We start from the raw sequence: 21,634 nt of genomic DNA, 5'->3' as shown, positions 1-21,634 counted from the left end.
ATTTACATTCCCACCAGCAGAGTGTTAGTGTTTCTTTTCTCTGCATCCTCACCAACATCTGTTATTTTTTGGCTTGTTAATAATAGCCATTCTGACTAGAATAAGATGGTATCTCATTGTGGTTTTAATATGCATTTCTCTAATGTTTAGTGATGTTAAGTATTTTTTCATAGGCCTGTTGGCCTTTTGTATGTCTTTTTTGAAAAAGGTCTACTCATGTCCTTTGCCTTCTTTATAATCGGTTGTTAATTATTATTATTATTATTTTGTTGCTGCTGTTGTTGTTTGTTCCTTGTAAATTCTGGATATCAGTCCCTGGGCCAGGTGCATAGTTTGCAAATATGTTCTCCTATTCTGCAGGTTGTCTTTTCACTCTATTGATTATTTACTTTGCTTTCTAGAAGCTTTTTAAAAAATTAAGTCCCATTTGTCTGTTTTTGTTGCTTGTGCTTTCGAGGTCTTAGTCATGAATTCTTTGATTAGACCAATGTCCAGAAGAGTTTTCCTAGGTTTTCTTCTAGTATTTGTAAGGTTTCAAGTCCTACATTTAATTCTTTGATCCATCTTGAGTTGATTTTTGTATATGGTGAGAGATAGGGATTCAATTTCATTCTTCTGCATATGGCAATTCAATTAACTGACCACCATTTATTGAAAAGGGTGTCCTTCCCCCAGTATATGTTTTTGTTGACTTTGTCAAAGATCATTTGGCTGTAGTTATGTGGTGGTGTTTCTGGGTTCTGTATTCTGTATTACCTAACAGAATACAGATCTATTTTTATGCCAGTTCCATGCTGTTTTGGTTACTATAACCTTGTAGTGTAAGTTGAGGTGAAATAATGTTATGCTTCCAGTGTTGTTCTTTTTGCTTTGGATTGCTTGGCTAATCTGGCTCTTTTTTAATGCTATATGAATTTGAGGATTGTTTTTTCTAAGTCTGAGAAAAATGATATTGATATTTTTGTAGGGATTGCATTGAATCTTAGATTGCTTTGTGAAGTATGGTCATTTTAACAGTATTAATTCTTCAAATCCGTGAGCATGAGATGTTTTTCCATTTGTTTGTGTCATCTACAACTTCTTTCTTCAGTGTTTTGTAGTTTTGCCTCCTTTTACCTCCTTGGTTAAATATATTCTTAGTTTTTTTTTTTAATAACTTTTGTAAATGGGATTGCTTCTTGATTTGGTTCTCAGCTTGTTTTTGATACTTAGAAATGCTACTGGTTTTTATACATTGATTTTGTATCCTAAAATTTACAGAATTCAGCTATAAAATCTAAGAGGTTTTTTTGGAGGGGAGAAATCTTTAGGGTTTTTTTTAGGTATAAGATCATATTATCAATAACTGATATAATTTGACTTCCTCTTTTTCTATTTGGATGGCTTTTATTTCTTTTTCTTGCTTGATTGCTCTGGCTAGGACTTCTAGTTCTATGTTGAATAGGCATGGTGAAAGTGAGCATCCTTGTCTTATTCCAGTTCTTATTGGGATTGCTTTCAACTTTTCCCTGTTTAGCGTGATGTTGTCTGTGGGTTTGCCACACAGATCCTTTATTATTTTGAAGTGTATTCCTCCTATGCCTAATTTGTTGAGGGTTTTTATCATTAGGGTATGGTCAATTTTATCAAACACTTTTTCTGCATCTGTTGAGAAGGTCATATGGTTTTTGCATTAATTCAATTTATGTGATGAATCACATTTAATGATTTGCATATGTTGAATCATCCTTGCCTCCCTGGAATAAAACCCACTTGATCATGGTGTATTACGTTTTTGATGTGCTGTTGGACTTGATTTCTTTGTATTTTATTAAGAATTTTTGCATATATGTTCATCAGGGATATTGGTCTGTACTTTTTTTGTTGTTCAGGCTTTTAAAAATCAATTTTGTCAATCTTTGTCTTTTAAGTAGAACATTCATTCCATTTGCATTCAAGGTTAATATTCATATGTGAGTTTTTTTTCTTGTTATAATGTTATCTAGTTGTTTCATAAATTCTTTGTTTCTTTTTTCTCTGTCTTTGTGGGTTGGGGTTTTGTCATGTCGCTATTTAATTTCTTTCTCTTCCTCCTTTGTGCAATTGCTTTGTAAGACCTGTAAGTTTATATGTAAATGTGTTTTTATGATGGTGAATACAGAGCTTTCATTTACATGTTTAGAACTCCTTTGAGCATTTATTATAGAACCAGCCTAATAGTGACAAATTCCCTCAGTATTTGCTTGTCTGGGAAATACCTTATATTTCTTCTGTTTATGAAGCTTATTATGTCAGGATATAAAATTTGTGGTTGACAGTTTCTTTTTAAGCACTCTGAAGATAGGATCCCAATCTCTTCTGGTTTGTAAAAGGGTTATGCTGAGAAGTCTGATGTTTTTTTCTTTATAAGTGACTAGATGCTTTTGTCTTGCTGAATTTAGGATTTTTTCCTTCGTGTTGACTTTAGACAACATCTGATGACTATTTCTCATGGTGAATTGCATCTTGCAATATCTTTTTCTAGTGTTTGTTGCACAAGAAGTATGTGGACGTTTAAATCTCTTGCTAGACTACAGAAGTTTTTGTCAATTATTTCCTCAAATAGGTTTTCTAAACTTTTTACTTTTTGTTCTCTTTCGGGAATGCCAGTGATTTGTAACTTCAGTTGCTTTATGTATTCCCATACTTCTCAAAGGCTTTGTTTATTCTTTTTAAATTTGTTTTTAGTTTATTTTTGTTTAACTGCATTAAGTCAAAAGTCTTGTCTTCAAGTTCTGAGAATTTTCTTTTCTGCTTGGTCTAGTCAATTGTTGAAGCTTTCAGCTGTATTTTGTAATTTCTTAATTATTCATTTCCAGAAATTGTTTTTTCTAAGATGTCTATCTCATTGGCAAGTTTTAAAAATTTATATCCTGAATTGATTTTGTGATGTCTTTGTGTTGGTTTTCAGAATATCTTTTATCTCATTGAATCTCTTTAAAATCAGTATTTTTAATTCTTTATCTGGCATTTCTTTTTTTCTTTTTTTTTTTTTTTTTTTTTTGAGGCGGAGTCTCATTCTGTCACCCAGGCTGGAGTGCAGTGGCGCGATCTCGACTCACTGCAAGCTCCGCCGCCTGGGTTCACACCATTCTCCTGCCTCAGTCTCCCGAGTAGCTGGGATTACGGGCGCCCGCCACCATGCCCGGCTAATTTTTTTTTGTATTTTTAGTAGAAACGGGGTGTCACCATGTTAGCCAGGATGGTGTCGATCTCCTGACCTCATGATCCACCCAAGTCAGCCTCCCAAAGTGCTGGGATTACAGGCATGAGCCATTGTTCCTGGCCTTTATCTGGCATTTCAAAAATTTTATTTTGGTTAGGATCCATTGCTAGAAAATTACTGTGTTCCTTTGTGGGTACTATACTACCCTGCTTTTTCATACTTCTGGTATTATTATGGTGATTTATTCACATCTGGAGAAATAGTAACTTCTTATTTTTGAATTTCATTGAAATGTAACTTTTTTTTCTTGCGGATATAACTATGAAGTATGTTGAGTAGAGCTGTTTACTTCTGGATATGTTAAGTGTTAAAGCTTTACATGATTTCCTTGGTTGTAAACAGGCTTAGTGTGGTGACTTTCTCAAATACTGGTTGTAGTAGTGGTGTACCTGGAAGGGAAGCCGGCTCATAGCCTCCTGAGAAGCCACACTGGCATTGATGATTGTGGTAGCAAAGGGCATGGAATTCTTATGTTATTCCTAAGCACTGTGCATTTGTGTCAGCAGATTTACTATGGGGTTTGCAGGTCAGCCTCCAGACCAGTAGGTGGCACTTGCAGGTAAAAGCCAGTTGCTCTTGTAGGAATAAAGTTTATGCTTGATCTTTGTTAACCATGAGAGGTACTTCATTGCCCAGGCAATGGCTGGGCCATAGAATATTCAGTGGACTGGATCATGTGCTCAGTCTCAGTGGAGGCCAAATCTGGGCAGAGCCGGACTGGGCAAGTCTGCATTCACACCTCCTAACAGTGGGCACAAGCACTAACACTGACAGGGGTCTAGAGGCAGTCAGCATGTGACTGGAGATAAGGCTAGGCAAGAAACAGAGCAGCCACTGCTGCACCGAATTCTCTGCATGGGAAGTGATGGGTTTCCCACGTGCCTACTCCAGGTAACAGGGAGAGGGACCCACCTCTCACTCTTCAGACTTGAGGGAGCTCACATCCCTATTCCAAGTAAGGGAGCCAATTGGAACACTCAGAAATGTTACGTGCAGTTTTTTACTTTATTTTTCAAAGCTGCCTGTGGCCACAAAACCCACTACCCAGGCAAAACCATGCCTTTTCAGCAACTCTCCTCCTATTTCAGTCTATGAAGGAGGGGTATCCCAATTCTAGCACCCACAACTGGATTGCACACCACACTTACCTGTAAGTTCTGGCTGTGAGAGCTCTTTGCCTGCTCCAGATCCAGCACTCCAAATCCTGGCCCAAGACTAATGCTGGTGCTGCCACCACTGCTAGGTTTCAGGCCCACTCAGCTTGATATGAATTAGAATCAAGAATGGCATTGTCCTGTTGGGTCCCAGGTCTGAGACAATGCCTGGCGTACTTCCTGGTATTCCTTTTCACACTCTTCTGGCCTCTCTCCTAGTTATATCCAGGGCTTGGGAGGGACAGGGTGTTCCCCATGGCCTAGGTTACACAGTTCCCCAATAGACAGGTAGATTACAGAGGGACATTCTCTTCCCCTCTCCTATATTGGAGCTTCACTCAGTTCTCAACCAGACCTAGCCACTGTCTCCCTGCTCACCTTCTCTTCCCCAGTATCTGAAGTTTTCTTTCACTTTCTGTTGATTTTTCATTCCCTTCTTGGACAAAATTCTTCCAAGTAGATAAGGCATGTTGGGAAGGCCTCTGGTCCACCATCTCGGGAAAAACAGAGTTCTATAGATTTCTGACTATGAAACTTAAGTTTCTAAATTGTTTTTTGGTATAAGATGTAGAAAGTAAAAGAGTAGTTAAATGGCAAAGGTTTTGTTGCTGCTTTTATCACTATCTGCTGTTTCAACATTTATCAAATCAACTTGTAACATACAAAATAATAGAAAATGAAAAAAGTTAACATTTATTTAGAATAAATACAAATTAAAATTAAATATGGTTTATATCACAAAATGTTAAAGATGCTTTGTAGTACCACATCTTGTTTATCCATATAGTCACTCAGCAGATACCCATTAAATGGTTATATTGGGGAAGGTATTATATTAGGTACTGGGGTGGGGTTGAGGATGAATTAGACATAGATTCTGCCCTCCATGAGCTTCATGTATAGGAAGAAATCTGTTTCTGTCATTTGGAAAAGTGTTTCTGGTAACATGTATTGACCTGCACGTGTGCTTTTTGAAATCATAATAGATTTCCTTATTGTTGCAGTTCTAATGCAGCTCAATACAAGGTGTTAAGTATATTTCATATGAAATGGACATACTTTTTCATAATCCTTGCTTCCTGTATAAGGCATCAGTGTCTTCTGGGTGTACTTGTTAGTCCACTGTTCATTCTTTGGGCAGATCACTGGCTGTCCATCCACTAAGGAAGAGCTTCCTGGCTTCCTGCTCTGTTGCAGTCTGGTAAGCCGTCTTCCTGATATTCTGGTATGTATGTGCCTGTGAGACAGACGGGTTGTGGTGAGGAGAAAGAGATGCACTGGCTATTTGTAAAATAAGGTTTTCCTATCCCAGGCTTCATTACATCCTACTGAGGACTGTTACACACATAGAGATAGACCTAGAAAGGAAGTCTTTCTTCTTCCATTATCTTTTCTTGGGTATTTAGCTTCTAAGTAAACTAAGGTTTCTGCTATCAGTCTCCCTCCCTGGTGAATGTACACTAGAAAGTGAATATTAGAGCTCAGTTCATCTGTATCCAGTAGCCTGCTGACCATTCCTACTCTATTTCACTTCAAGGAGCAGACCTAAATCCTTTTTATTAGGTATCTTAACTACAGTGATTCCCTTTCCATGCGGTATCAATTGACCTTGCTTTTTAATAACATTACTTGTTAAAGTGTATTAGTTGTTTTCACTGTAAATAAGATTTGTTTAAAATAATAACAATCTTTAAAAGAAAAATAGCCATCGTTCCTATTGCATATGTTCCTAGCATTATTTACATTGGAAGAAAATGTTGCTCAGCATACTACTTTTTATTTTACAATTAATTTCATAATCTCCCCCTTTTACATTGACATCTGTTTTTCTTTCTTTATTAAACCTGCTGTGATCTCAAGCCTTGAAGTTTTGATGTCTTACATCCCTCTCAGGGAATATCCTTTTTGATAGCTCAAAGACCTGATATAAATCTTCCGTAGCCCTGGACTGTGTAACTGTAGAACTAAATGGGATGTATAGGGTTTTTTGTTGTTGTTGTTAGTGTTACAGGTGTGCACATTCAATAACTTTCGGTATAAAACTTAGTTGTAAATATCTCTTTAGGAGGAGGAAATGCCATTGAATGACATTGTTCTCTCCTGCCTATGAGACAGCAGCAGGACAGGAGCATAGGATTCTAACTTGTCTTTGAGGTAAAAGAAACAGCATCAGATGCTGTCCCTAATTTAAGCACACACATATTATGTAATGGTCTTTATTGATCTCTAGTGGCTATTGCCTGCTCTTAAGATCTTTGAACATCAAACAAATAATAAGTAGTAAACTGAAATGTCATTGTTTGATGAAGTGTCCTCATCTGTTAAATCAGGAAATGGTTTGACTAAATTATTTTACTAGCAAGGAAACACCTGCCCCCTACAAATAACCTATTGCTTGTTTTCCAAACAGTTACCAGAGAGTAAAAGATGGTGCTGTTTACCTAGAGAAACATGCCAGACATATGTTAAGTACCTATGTTCTAAAATGTACTGAATTGAAATATCTACTTACAATCATTCTGATGGAACTGTTTAACAAATGAGATACGAAGTCTAATGGACTTCACAATCCTTAAAATATAGTTATTCCAATGCCTAGCAATCATGTGTACTTTGTAAAATTATGTTTAAAATAGTCACAGCTTTATATTTAACATATTGGATAGTGTTTTTGAACTACTACTGACATAATTTTTAAGAGTACGTGTACCTTTAGTGATGTTTTAAAATGTGAAATTGTGCAGTGAAAAGATTTACGGAAGCTATGCAACCTAATCCCCCATATTTTTCATATTGGGAAGCAGAGGTCATAGCAGTTAAGAGGCATTGCGGAGTAATTCAGCTAGTCAGTGTTTGGGTCAGTACCTCGTCTGTGCACTTTACAATGCTATGGTGTCTGCCACAGTATATCTAGTTTCTGATGTATAGCACAATCTCTTTCTTATTTACACAATATTCCTTTTGTGATTACCTAAATTCTTGGGGTGCAAGGGAGCAAAAAAATATATTTAGTGAATATTCAATAAATGTGCTTATGGCTATTTAAGTCAATTATTTATAGCAAATTCTCATGTTTGAGAATATATTATGTATCCTTGACTATCTGGTTTGTGTTTTCATTATGTATCACTTTTAAATTCTTTTCTGGTATTAACAATTTATAGTGGGGAAAGGATTACAAGCAAATCATTTATTGCTTACTACCATTTGTACATTAAAAAGGAATGGTTGGCAATAGTATTATCTCCTTCTACGTTGTTTGTTTCTTTTATGTACAAACAAAGATTTTTTTTTTTTTTTTTTTTTTTCCGAGACGGAGTCTTGCTCTGTTGCCCAGACTGGAGTGCAGTGGCACAATCTCAGCTCACTACAACCTCTGCCTCCCGTGTTCAAGTCATTCTCCTGCCTCAGTCTCTCGAGTAGCTGGGATCACAGGCATGTGCCACCACGCTCGGCTAATTTTTGTATTTTTAGTAGAGACGGGATTTCACCATGTTAGCCAGGATGGTCTCGATCTCCTGACCTCGTGATCCGTCTGCCTCAGCCTCCCAAAGTGCTGGGATTACAGGTGTGAGCCACCGTGCCCAGCACAAACAAGGATTTTTTTTTTTTTTAAACCCACCAAAAGTATTGATCTCTTCTGTTTTGCCGAGATCCGTATGCAATGATTTCTCACTTTTCTGGTGTTTACTTATATCACCCACAACTATCTGGAATATAGGTAAAAACTAAAAATGCCATCCAAAAAGGCTCTTAAACAATACAGATATATTCAATTAAGAAAAAACAGATTTAAAACAATACTTATTGACTACTGGAGTATGGGCTAGATATTATCCTGCGTCCTAGGGATATAAAAATGAGAAACAGTTTCTACCTTAAGAAACCCCCAGCTCAAAAGTATGGTCATTGGCATGTTGATGTTTACCTCAGAGGGGAGTCCCTCATTTTCCCGCCCAGAGAATTTCATTCTAATAATTTTAGAAGCAATAAATTAGATCAAGGTGCTTGTGTTAGCACACTGACAAGTATCAAGAAATGGCAGCTGAAAACTTGTCAGAGGTGAAGATTCAACAATGAATGATAAAAAGCAGTTACAAAAAGTCAAAATGCTTAGCAATTCAGGTACTACTTTCTAAAAAGGTAGACAGACTAAGGGAATTACTGTGTTGTGGCACACTGTGATTTTGGGTGTTCATAATAACCTTGAGTTATTCAATCCGAGAAGGTAATAATAATGTTTCACATATACTGAGCATTTATTATGTTCCTCATATTGTTCTAAGGTCTTTACATCAAGTAATTTATTAACTTATCACAATTCTTTGATATACTCATTGTTATCCCAATTTTTCAGAGGAGCCAACTGAGGCAAGGAATGTTATGTGGTTTGTGAAGGAACAGGGACACAAATCCATGCCATCTGATTGTGAGCTTGGACTCATAATCAGTGTGCAATTTTAGAGATAGATTTTTCTCAAAAAGTTAATTTTTTGAAGCTTCCCATTTAAAGGGATAAATCTAAATTGTGCTTTTATGCAGGCAGTTCTGAGTCCCAGAAAAAAAAAAAAAATCAGCAGTAGAAGGGAAACTACTGGTACATGGTACATTGGAGGCACAGTGCCAATGTGCAAAATACCTATTGACTTGTCAGCAACTCTGATAGCAATTCCTTGTTGGTTTCCCATGTGACGTATCATTTTAGACTACCAGTGAAGCAGGCTGTGGCTTGAGGAGAAACGTGCCTCCTCAGTAAAGCAGCGTAACCTAGTGCAAACCCTCCTGGGAATTGGTTTTAGCTGTATCTCTGCGAGGGAGATCACACTTAGAGACCCGTAATAGAAGCACAGTTACAGCCCCTATAGTTTTTGTCAAGCAGCAAACTGAATGGTGTTCTGAATGTCAAGCACCAAATCTGAGTGGTGTATGGTGTTCAAGAATGAGGAGGAGAACAGAACCAAAATGGAGTCTATGGGAAAGTATTGTAGAAGAAAGGAATGAGAGCATTATACAGAAGATTCAGAGGAAGGAGTTTCTCCTGAAAATGTATTACTCCAAAAGAAAATGTTTAAAAATTCACCAGTAGCATACAAAAAGATACGATATCTATGAAGGAGGAACAGATACCATAAGGAAAGAAAGGGATGAAGTGAAAATTGTCATAAGGAAATTGTAAGGAAACCAAAAGTACAATAGCAGACTTAAGATCACATAGGAGCTGGTTGGGTTAGGTCGGATTTTGTAAAGAATTAAATCAGCGATATGAAGGCAAGGCATAATGACCTTTCAGACTGCAAAAGAAAGGGACAAAGAATCAAAAATTTTGAGGAAGGTGATGTTAAGGCAGAAAATATAAAACCAGTATACAACAACTGATATTTTTGAAGGAAGGCTTAGAATAAAGTAACACAGAAATAACTAAAGATATGAGAAAACTTTTTAGAAGGTCTGTGTATGTAATTTTAAAGATTCCACTCTTTATCAGCTAAAAATCAATACAAGAAGATTTTTAAAAATGTTTGAATTACAGTATAAAGAGAATGATTTTTATAAATGTCCAGACCAGGGGAAAGGGAAAGCAAAGATTAGGTGACTTTAGTCTTCTTATTTACAAACCTAAATGTCATAAAACAATAGAGAAACTAACATATGCTGTGTTTTAGGCCAAAATGTTGTGACCTAAGAATCTTGTACCATATGCATAAAGGCAGCAGAATGACAGTATTGAATGTGCAAAGCCTCAAAAGATGTAGCACTTGGATATTCTTTTTGAAAAATAAAATTACTGGATGATGGACTTTAATCAACCTAAGGATAAACAAAAAATCAAATCAAACAAAAAAATTACTCAAGAATGAAAAAGTACTAGTGAATGCCAAAATTAAAATAGAGATGAATTTAAATATTTATTGTGTACCACAATATAAACAATGGAAATGTCAGAAGAGAATCTTGAAAAAGAAGGTATGTAAGGTTAAAACAATTTAAAACCACTATCTGCCTCAGCATCTCGAGATGATATACAAGAAAACCAAAATGGCTAGGAGAGGGAGAAGTAAACATATGCCAAGCTATTATTTTAACAGGGCATAGGTATTAATTTTTAACTTGCTGAATATTAGAGGGATGTAGATTAAAAATAATTGTGAAATATTTATGGCATCATTGGTGTAGTTAAAATCTGTTTCCAAAGACAATGTCCTTGACAAAATACTAGCAAACCAAATTCAACAGGACATCAAATGATCAGGCACCATGACCAAGTGGGTTTATTGTTGGGATGCAAGGATTGCTCAAGATAGATAAATCAATAAATGTGAGAAAGGGTGGCTGACTAGATGCAGCTAGAAAGAATGTTTGCCCCCACGGTGTAGGACATTGGGAAGACTGGCGCATTCCAAGCCAATCTTCAGAGGGAAGTTATTGAGAGTGGACAGTGGGAGGACAGAGACACTGGACTGAAAGGGGAGGAAGCTGGGAACCCTGCATGGGGCTGCCATGCACTGGGTCTTCTTCCTGGCTCCTAATGACTCCTGGGGAATGGGTGAGTTGAGCAGGCAAGGAGCGAGCTGCTCTTGCCTTGGACCTCTGGAATCCTGGCAGCAGAAGACCCCGTGACTCCCACACTTGAGCTGGCAGAGAGAGTTGCTTAGAGAGACGGTTGGGGCAGGACTCCAGCCTGTACGGAGCCCAGAGAGTTTTGATGCGAGAATGTCTGCAGGGGAGCATGGCTGGGGTCGCCTATTCCCTAAGGCTGACCATGTTCCTCTGGGAGACTCTAGCCTTAAAAAATTGTTGAACCTGAACAGAGCAGATGGGGCCAGTCTTACCTGAACTTTCCCATCTGCTGGCCTCTCCTAGGGCCATAGCCTGGCTTTGCCTGCTTACAGTGCAGTCTTCAGATGCCCAACCAGGATGCCACCCCAGGGTCCTCATCATAGCTCCTGTGCTGGCAGACTGTGCCAGATTGTCAGAGAGCTCCTGCAGAGTGGCCCCCACTGACATGCACCGGCCTGCTTACACTCTCCCTCTACTGCAGCCTCCCCCATGCTGTTTACCAGCAAGCACTCACCCATGGCCATCCCGCTATTGCCATATCGACACGTGTGCGTGGGTGAACCTTGCCCTTCCATGCTGGTGTGGTGATGTGCGTGCACCCCACTGCGCCATTGCTGCCAGCGTGAATGCACTTGTCGCCCACATGCGGCTGTGTTGCAGTGCTGCCATTTTTGGCATGAAAGCACTCAGGGAGTCCAGTGGCCCTGTCTCCCACCACCATTGCCACCAGTGTGAATATGCACAAGGAGTTTGCCAGCCCCACCCTAGCCAGAAACCCACTGCTATGCCAATGCTGCCACCAGTGTGAATGCACACACAGATGCCAGTGACCCCTCCCCTCCATGGTGCCACTGCTGCCACTGTGAATGTGCATATAGATGCTGGCAGTCACTGGTCTGCCAGTGCCCCACCCCAGCTGACAAGGGTGAAACCTGCTGTACTACCACTGCTGCTGGCAGATGCAAGCAAGCATGAATCACATTGCCACTGCCTGATGAAGCACTTTGGCTGGCACCACTCATTGAAGTGTTGTGGCCATCAGACCAGGAACACTTTGGCCCATTTAACACAGCAGGTTCCCAACTTTGAGGGACCAGAGAGCAAAGCCAGTGACCCGATACCAGCCCCTTAGAGTTAAAGTATACAGTGTGGGAGTATTGAGCTGAACCTTGGCCCCCTCAAAATCTACTAGAAATGAAGCCAGTGGATGGACCCCACCTTCCAGTTGATGGAAGCCACAAACCCCCAAAGACATCAGTGGAGATAAAAGCAAAAAACAAAACAACGCAACCATCCAAAGGGCAGCAACTTCAAAGGTTGAAGGGATATGAGCCCACACAGATGAGAAAGAACCAGAGCAAGAACTCTGGCAACTCAAAAAGCCAGAGTGTCTTCTTACCTCCAGACACCCACGGTAGTTCCCCAGCAATGGTTCTTAACTAGGCTGAAATGACAGAAGTAGAATTTAGAATATGAACAGGAATGAAGATGATTGAGATTCAGGCGAATGTTGAAACCCCATCCAAGGATTGTAAGGCATACAATAAAATGATACATGATCTGAAATATGAAAATGCCTTTTTAACAAATAACCAAACTTACCTGATAGAGCTGGACAATTCACTTCACGAATTTCAGAATACAATCACAAGTGCTAACAGTAGAATCAACCAAGCTGAGGAAAGAATCTCAGAGCTTGAAGAATGGCTATCTGAAATAACTAGGTAGACAAAAATACAGAAAAAAAAGTAAAATGAAAACAACTTCAGAGAAATATGGGATTATGTGAAGAGACCAAATCTATGACTTATTGATGTCCCTGAAAGGGAAAGAATGCAAGTAGCTTGGAAAATATACTTCAGGTTATCGTTCATAAAAATTTCCCCAAACTTGCTAGAGAGACCAACATATAAATTTAGGAAATGCAGAGAACCTTTGCAAAGTACTACACAAGAAGACCATCCCCAAGACATGTAGTTATCAGATTCTCCAAGGTCAAAATAAAAGAAAAAATGTTAAAGACAGCTAGAGAGAAGGGGCAAATCACCTACAAAGTGAAGCCCATCAGGATAAAAACAAACCTTTCAGAAGAAACCCTACAAATCAGAAGACACTGGGGGCCTATATTCAGCATTCTTAAGGAAGAGAATTTTCAGCCAAGAGTTTTATGTCCAGTCAAACTAAGCTTTATAAGCAAAGGAGAAATAAGATCCTTTTCAGACAAGCAAATGCTAAGGGATTTCAGTACCACCAGACCTACCTTACAAGAGGTACTGAAGAGAGTCCTAAACATGGGAAGGATAGACTATTACCAGCCACTACAAAAACACACTTAAGTACATAGACCAATGACACGATAGAGCAACCACACAAACAAACCTGTAGTACAGCAAGTTTCACCCTTGTCAGCTGGAGTGGGGCACTGGCAGACCAGTGACTGCCAGCCTCTATATGCACATTCACAGTGGCATCAGTGGCACCATGGAGAGGAGGGGTCACTGGCATCTGTGTGTACATTCACACTGGTGGCAGCATTGGCATAGCAGTGGGTTTCTGGCTAAGGTGGGGCTGGCAAACTCTAGCTGCATAGTAACCAGCTAACAACATGATGTTAGGATGACAGGATCAAATCAGCATATATCAATACTAACCTTGAATGTAAATGGGCAAAATGCCCTAATTAGAAGACACAGAGTGGCAAGTTGGATAAAGAGGCAAGACCCAATAGTATGCTGTCTTTGAGAGACACATCTCATAGGCAGTGACATCCATAGGCTCAAAGTAAAGGGATGGAGAGAAATCCACCAAGCAAATGGAAAACAGAAAAAGCAAGGGTTGCTATTCTAATTTCAGACAAAACAGCCTTTAAACCAACAAATATCAAAAAAAGACAAAGAAGGACATTACATAATGATAAAGGGCTCAATTCAACAAGAAAACCTAACTATCCTAAATATACATGCACCCAGCACAGGAGCACCCAGACTCATAAAGCAAGTTCTTAGAGACCTCTGAAAAGACTTAGACAACCACTGGATAATGATGGGAGACTTCAATACCCCAAGGGAGAAAACTGACAAAGATATTCAGAACCCAAATTTGACCCTTGACCAAATGCATGTATAAACATCTACATAACACTCCACCCAAAACAACAGAATATATATTCTTCTCATCCGCACATGGCACATACTCTAAAACCAAGCACACAATTGGACACAAAGCAATCCTTAGCAAATAAAAAAAGCAAAATTATACCAGCTACACTCTTGGACCATGGTGCAGTAAAAATAGAAATTAATACTAAGAAAATCACTCAAAACCATAAAATTACATGGAAATTAAACAACCTGCTCCTGAATGACTTTTGGGTAAATAATGCAATTTAGGCAGAAATCAAGAAATTCTTTAATGAGATTAAAGATACAATGTACCAGAATCTTTGGGATATAGCAAAGGCAGTGTCAAGAGGGAAGTTCATAGTGCTCAGCACTCATATCAGAAAGACACCTAATAGTATAACTAGAACAACCGGAGAAACAAGAGCAAACCAACCCCAAAGCTAGCAGAAGACAAGAAATAACCAAAATTAGAACTGAACTGAAGGAAACTGAGATGTGAAAAACCATACAAGAATACTTCCCAATACTGAACCAGGAATTAACTGAATCCCTGAACAGACCAATAATGAGTTCCATAATTAAATCAGTAATGAAAAGCCTACCAACCAACCAACCAAACAAAAACCAGGGCCAGAGGGATTCACAGCCTAATTCTAGCAGATGTGTAAAGAAGAGCTGCTACTATTCCTACTGAAACTTTTCCAAAAAATTGAGGGGGAGGAACTCCTTAACTCATCCTGTGAGGTCAGCATCATATTGATACCAAAACCTTACAGAGACATGACAAAAAAAGTAAGCTTCAGGCCAATTTCCTTGATAAACATTGATACAAAAGTCTTCAACAAAATACTAGGAAACCAAATTCAGCAGCACATCGAAAAGCTACTTCACCACAATCAAGTATACTTTATCCCTGGGATGCAAGGTTGACTCAACATGTGGAAATCAATAAATGTGATTCATCACATAAACAGAACTAAAGACAAAACCCACAAGATCATCTCAATAGCTGCAGAAAAGGCTTTTGATAAAATCCAGTATCTCTTCATGTTAAAAACTCTCAACAAACTAGGCATTAAAGGAACATACTTCAAAATAATAAGAGCCATCTATGAGAAACTCACAGCCAACATAATACTTAGTGGGCAAAAGCTGGAGACATACCCTTAAAAACCTCAGCAAAGTAAAGATGCCCTCTCTCACCACTCCTAATTAACGTAGTACTGGAAAACCTGGCTAGAGCAATCAGGCAGGAGAAAGAAATAAAAGGTATCCAAATAGGAAGAGAGGAAGTCAAATATCCCTTTTTGCAGATGATACGATTCTATGCCTAGAAAACCTTATAGTCTTTGCCCCAAACTCCTTGATCTGATAAACAACTTCATCTGATTAAAAAAACTATTTTTTCTGGATACAAAATCAATGTACAAAAATCACTAGCATTCTTACACACCAGCGACATCCAAGCTGAGAACCAAATCAAGAATGCCGTTCCATTCGCATTAGCCACAAAAAGAATAAAATACCTAGGAATACACCTAACCAGAGAGGTGCAAGATTTCTACAATGGGATAAAAAACATTGCTCAATCTAATCAGAGATGACATAAATAAATCAAAAAACATTTCATGCTCATGGATAGGAAGAATCAATATTGTTAAAATGGCCATACTGCCCCAAACAATTTACAAATTCAGCGGTACTCTTATCAAACCACCAATGACATTCTTCACAGAGTTAGAAAAAAACTGTTTGACAATTCATATAGAACCAAAAAAGACATTGAATAGCCAAGACAATCGTAAGCAAAAAGAACAACCTGGAGGCATCACATTGCCCAACTTCAAACTGTAGTATAAGCCTACTGTAACCAAAACAACATGGTACGGTACAAAACAGACACATAGATTATTGGAACATAATAGAGAACCCAGAAATAAGGCTGCATACTTTTAACCATGTGATCTTCAACAAAGTCAACACAAACAAGCAATGGGGAAAGGACTCCCTTTTCAATGAATGGTGCCGGGATAACTGGCTAGCCATATACAGAATATTGAAACTGGACCCCTTCCCTACACCATAAGCAAACATAAAGTCAATATGGATTAAAGACTTAAATGTAAAACTGAAAACTATAAAAATCCTGAAAGTTTACCTGGAAATTACCATTCTGGATATACAAAGTGGCAAAGATTTACAATCAACAGAGTGAAGAAGCAAACTACAGAATGGGAGAAAATATTTGCAAATATTTATCTGATAAGGGACTAATATCCTAAATGTATAAGGAATTAAAACAACTTTATAGCAAAAACACAAATAACATGATGTTTAAAAAATGGGCCAAGGACCTGAATAGACACTTTTCCAAAGAAGATATACAAATAACATGTATATGAAAAATTCTAGACATCATTAATCATCAAGGAAAGGCAAGTCAAAACTACAATGAAATATTACCTCATACTTGTTAGAATGGCTTTTGCTAACACACACATATACACGCGCACACACACACAGACACACACACATACCCCAAAGGGATAACAAGTGTTGGCCAGGATGTGGAGGAAAGAGAGCTTCTGTACTCTGGTGGTGGGAATGTCATTATGGCAAACAGTATGGAAGTACCTCAAAAAATTAAAAACAGCACTACCATATCATTCAGCAATTTCCACTTCTGGGTTTATATCCAAAGGAAATGAAATCAGTATGTTTAAGAGATATCTACATTCCTATGTTCATTGCAGCACTATTCACAAGAGCCAAAATACAGAATCAAGCTAAGTATTTGTCTATGGGTGAATGGGATTGACCTAAGTGTTCATCTGTGGATGGAAGAAACTGTGGTATATATACACAGTGGAATACTATGCAGCCTTAAAAAAAGAAAATCCTGTCATTTGTAATAACATGGAAGGTCCTGGAGGACAAGTACTGCATTATCTCACTTATACGTGAAATCTGAAGTAACAATCAAACTCCTAGAATCAGATAATAGAATGGTGGTTACTAGGGGCTGGGTGGGGAGGGATGTCAGAGAATGGGTAGATGCTGTTGAAAGGGTACAGAGTTTTAGTTTAGGCTGGTCACAGTGGCTCATGAGTAAAATCCCAGCACTTTTGGATGCCAAGAGAGGTTCACTTGAGGGCAGGCATTTTATACCAGACTGGGCAACATAGTGAGACCCTGATTCTAAAAAAATATTATCCATATGTGGTGGTACATGCCTGTAGTCCTAGCTACCTGGGGGGCTGATGTGGGAGGATCACTTGAGCTCAGCAGTTTGAGGTTACAGTGAGCTATCATTGTGCCACTGTACTCCAGCCTGGGTGGCAGTGAGACCCTGTCTCAAAAAAACAAAAAAGTTTTAGACAGGAGGAATAAGTATCTGGAGATATAACATGATTATTATTATTAATAATAATCTGTAGTATAATTGAAAATTGCTAAGAGAACAAACTTTAAATGTTCTCATCACAAAAATAAGTCTATATATGATATGATGACTATGTGAATTAGCTTGATTTAATATTTCTACAATGTGTACATGTATCAAAACTTCACGCATATCATATGTATATACAATTTGTCATTTGTCAATTAAAATAAATTTTAAAAACACCGTGTTGTATACCTCAAAAGTGTATATATTTTTTGCCAATTATATGGCAATAAAGCTGGAAAAGCCATTTTCTGTCTCTATATATCAATCTGTCAGAACATGGAGGAGTTGGGGATAGTAACAAAATGCCATGTATAAAAAGTAACATAAAAAATTAGGAAACAGGAAAAAATGGCATAAATAATAATATTTTAGTGCTAGCAATGAATCTAAGAACATCCTCTATTAAAAGAAGAAAGTGTATGATTTGGGCTGAATTCAGCTTGCAGGAGAACTTGACTAACAAAGAACGATTAAAGCAAAAGGATAGGTAAATATGTGTAAGTAAACACCAGTGTAAGATAACATTTCACTTACTAGTTTCTCCGTTTAACTTTCTTCTGAATTGTCCTTCCCCCAACCTTTTACTTGAATACATTTACTTTTCTCTGTGTGTTTTTCCTAAGCTGCTGGGTGATTTTTCACTTAAGATTTTATTTTTTACTGATATAAAAACATGTTTCCAGGATCTTTGCATTAGGTTGTATCTGAATTTCATTTTGAGGTTTTAGTCTTTGACTCTCCACGTTAAAAAGACTAGTTTTGCATTGAAATGGTGCTTTTGGTGCTTTAGTAATGTTTGTACTCCAGTGTAGTGTGCTTACTGTGTGCCAAACACTGTAATGCATATTAGGGATCCAAAATAATAATTTGAGACTTGAACATGTTAAAAACTTGAACAACAGACTTCTTTTTCCCCCATGTAAAATAAAATAAATGTAGTGGCAAAAGTTTGCAAGGCAAGTTGGTCTTTCTCTTTCTCATAAGACAAATAGTCTTTATGAGATACTTTAAATTTACCATTTAAAATATGGGGGAGAGTGGCTACTGGTTTCTAATTCTCTTGCTTTTTCTTCTCTGCCTCTCGGTGTATTCTTAGTTTTGAGATTATCATCATAGCAGCCCATAGAAGCTTTTCGATATTATCTTGGAAAATTTCCTGTCTACCTTTACTTTCTTTTAGTTTATAAGCAAACTGATTTTATTAATGTATTTATTTACTAAAACACTGAGAGAAGAAATCCAAAAGAATTTTAAAAAGAAGAGGTTAAAGATAGGGTTGAGTTAAATAGGTCTCTATTTAAACTGATATAAATAGCTAACTACAGGTATTTTTGGCTAGCCCTGATTCAGTCTGATATGGTTTGTCGCAGTATATTTGTGTTTTGTTGTTGTTCTTGTCATTTCTCTCTTGAACCTATTGGCCACTCGTTTCCGTTTCTGCCTCACCTTGCTTACCAGCAGGTCTGGGGTGGGTATTCTCGCCCCACCAAGTAACTCGAGCTTTCCTGCCTCCCCTCCCAGCTGGGCTCTGCATCCTCAGTTGCCATGTATGTGGAGCCATGGCTGCTGTTTCATTCCTTCCTTTTCGTCCACTGTACCAAAGTTTCCCTTTTATATTTTAAGATCTGTATAATGTCCACATTGGTTGTGTTTATCTGCATATGGATATGAAGAGCTTTTTGTGAAGACAGATTTTTTTTTTTTTTTTTTGAGATGGAGTCTCACTCTGTTGCCCAGGCTGGACTGCAGTGGTGCGATCTTGGCTCACTGCAACCTCTGTCTCCCAGGTTCAAGCGATTCTCCTTCCTCAGCCTCCTGATTAGGTGGGATTACAGGCATGCACCACCACGCCAGGCTAATTTTTGTATTTTTAGTACAGACAGGGTTTCATCATATTGGTCAGGCTGGTCTCGAACTCCTGACCTTGTGATATGCCTGCCTCGGCCTCCCAAAGTGCTGGGATTACAGGCATGAGCCACTGTGCCCGGCTGAAGACAAATTTTCATTTAGCGCTTGTTATTGATGCTGCCATCTCATTTACTCGAATGATCCACATTTGGGAAAGAGGTAGACATGGTGGGTGGGGAGGGATGGCAGTTTCCTTCCAAAACTCAGTAAATGGTTATACAAATTATTCCCAGCTGTGGAAGAGAAGACCATTTCATCATAAACATTATGTGTTCAGGGAATATAGACACATTGTTTATTGTATTCTCTTGAATCTTGTAAGATTTTTCTTTGATTAAAATATAATTTTAAAAATCAAAAATGTTCCTTTTTTTCATTTTCTTTTAACTTATGAATTTATTTTAAAAGAATTCACCTGCAGGTAGACTCAAGAAATTCACTTTGAACAGAAAATAGGTATTTGAGTATAGTATTGAAATCATTCTATGGTAGACCAAGTTTCTATCATGAAATATCTAAATCTAATTTAATATTAAAAATGGATTTGTGATCACTGACTATTTCATTGTTTGTATGTCTCTTTTAAGTAAACTTTACTTGTCTTCCAATAAATTTTCCATGTTCTTGTCATGGCAGGCTCATGACTTACAGAGCGAACTTGATAAAGGAAAAGAAGATACTCAAAAGAAAATTCATAAATTTGAGGAAGCTTTGAAGTGAGTAAAATTGTAATGCATTTGATTTAAAACTACCCTTTATTAAACTGTGAGCCAAATTAAGTAACTGGGACCTAAACACTATCTTTTTATAAGAGCTTTGCTATGGATTAGTTTGCATCGGTTTTCCATCACAAATCTCTATCTTCAGGATTTTATTACTAGCCAGTAATTTTTTTTTAAAAAAAGAAAAATCAGTTCAGCTGTTTTTAAGTGATAGGAATGTAAGAAAATAGAACTTAGTGGTTTCAGATGCTTTCTCCCTCTTAAACAAAAACAGATTTTTTAAAAAATGAGATTTTGGTCTTAGGACATTTAGAAATTCCTCTGTAGATTTTGTTGAGCAATTTGAAAAATGAAATGTTTCAGTTGTTATATTTGAAAATGGATTACTACACAGGTATTATTTAGGAAAGGTTTTGTCTTATGATATACTTGGTATTTTAGCATTTTAGTGTACTTAGGCATACATTAAAATATTAGATTTTATTTGTCTTCTCCATTCATTTACTAAACTGATTGGGTCCTCCTATTACTAGATTTGACCTTGCAGTTTTTAGCTGAAAAAACATTGATTCATTTAGATAACTTAAAACGTAAATTACTGTGAGGACTGAACTCAGTAAATATTGAGTTCCCACCATGTGTCAGCCAGTGTGTAGTACATTCCCACAGAACCATACAGTCTAGTTGGAGAGATATTCAAGACATTTGGCAATTTGGTGCAGAATGATAAAAGTTTAATTGGAGGAAGGTCAATAGGTTGACTGACCCAAAAAAGTGATTTAAGAGGAGAAGCTTTCTTGAGCTCAATATACCTAGCTAACTCCCAGAGAATCAGTAATTTTATTTTACTTGCTTCTCTAAACCTCCATATAAGAATGACTTACAGAAAGGCCAAAAAGAATACCCAAGATCAAATACATCATATTCTGCCTGGGAAGATGGCATAACCATTCCTTCTCTTTCACTTTGCTTGTTAATAAAATATATTGGCTCAGTTCCTGAATAGAACATTTTAATGTGATTTGTAAACTATGGCATCACAAGATATCCATTTTTTTAATCTACAGAGGGACTTATTTGTTTACCTTGTCAATATGAATTAGATGAAATCAGGAGAGAACAATAATATTCATTAGGTATTAAGTTAAATAAATCTCGAACAAAACTAGGGCAGTCTTGCTTTTTTTTTTTTTTTTCCCCCGAGATGGAGTCTCACTCTGTCACCCAGGCTGGAGTGCAGTGGCGCGATCTCAGCTCACTGCAACCTCCGCCTCTTGGGTGCAAATGATTCTTCTGCCTCAGCCTCCTGAGTAGTTGGGATTACAGACACGTGCCGCCATGCCTGAATAATTTTTGTATTTTTTTTTTTTTTAGTAGAAACTGGGTTTCACTGTGTTGGTCAGGCTGGTCTCGAACTCCTGACCTTGTGATCCGCCTGCCCTGGCCTCCCAAAGTGCTGGGATTACAGGCGTGAG

At 37.8% G+C, this 21,634-nt stretch overlaps 1 protein-coding gene across 16 annotated transcripts in view; it reads left to right on the top strand.

Annotated features, from left to right (window-relative positions):
• CEP112 (centrosomal protein 112) overlaps positions 1-21,634 on the top strand; it is a 551,317-nt gene that overhangs the window by 158,103 nt on the left and 371,580 nt on the right. For all 16 annotated transcript variants that reach the window (XM_031657708.1, XM_031657706.1, XM_031657712.1 and 13 more), the window contains one exon: positions 20,074-20,153. In XM_031657708.1, the coding sequence (XP_031513568.1) occupies positions 20,074-20,153 (80 nt within the window). The remainder of the gene's footprint in view (positions 1-20,073; positions 20,154-21,634) is intronic.

This window comes from Papio anubis, chromosome 17 (assembly GCF_008728515.1).
Source record: "Papio anubis isolate 15944 chromosome 17, Panubis1.0, whole genome shotgun sequence".
NCBI lineage: Eukaryota > Metazoa > Chordata > Mammalia > Primates > Cercopithecidae > Papio > Papio anubis.
This window is presented reverse-complemented; position numbering and strand designations above follow the sequence as displayed.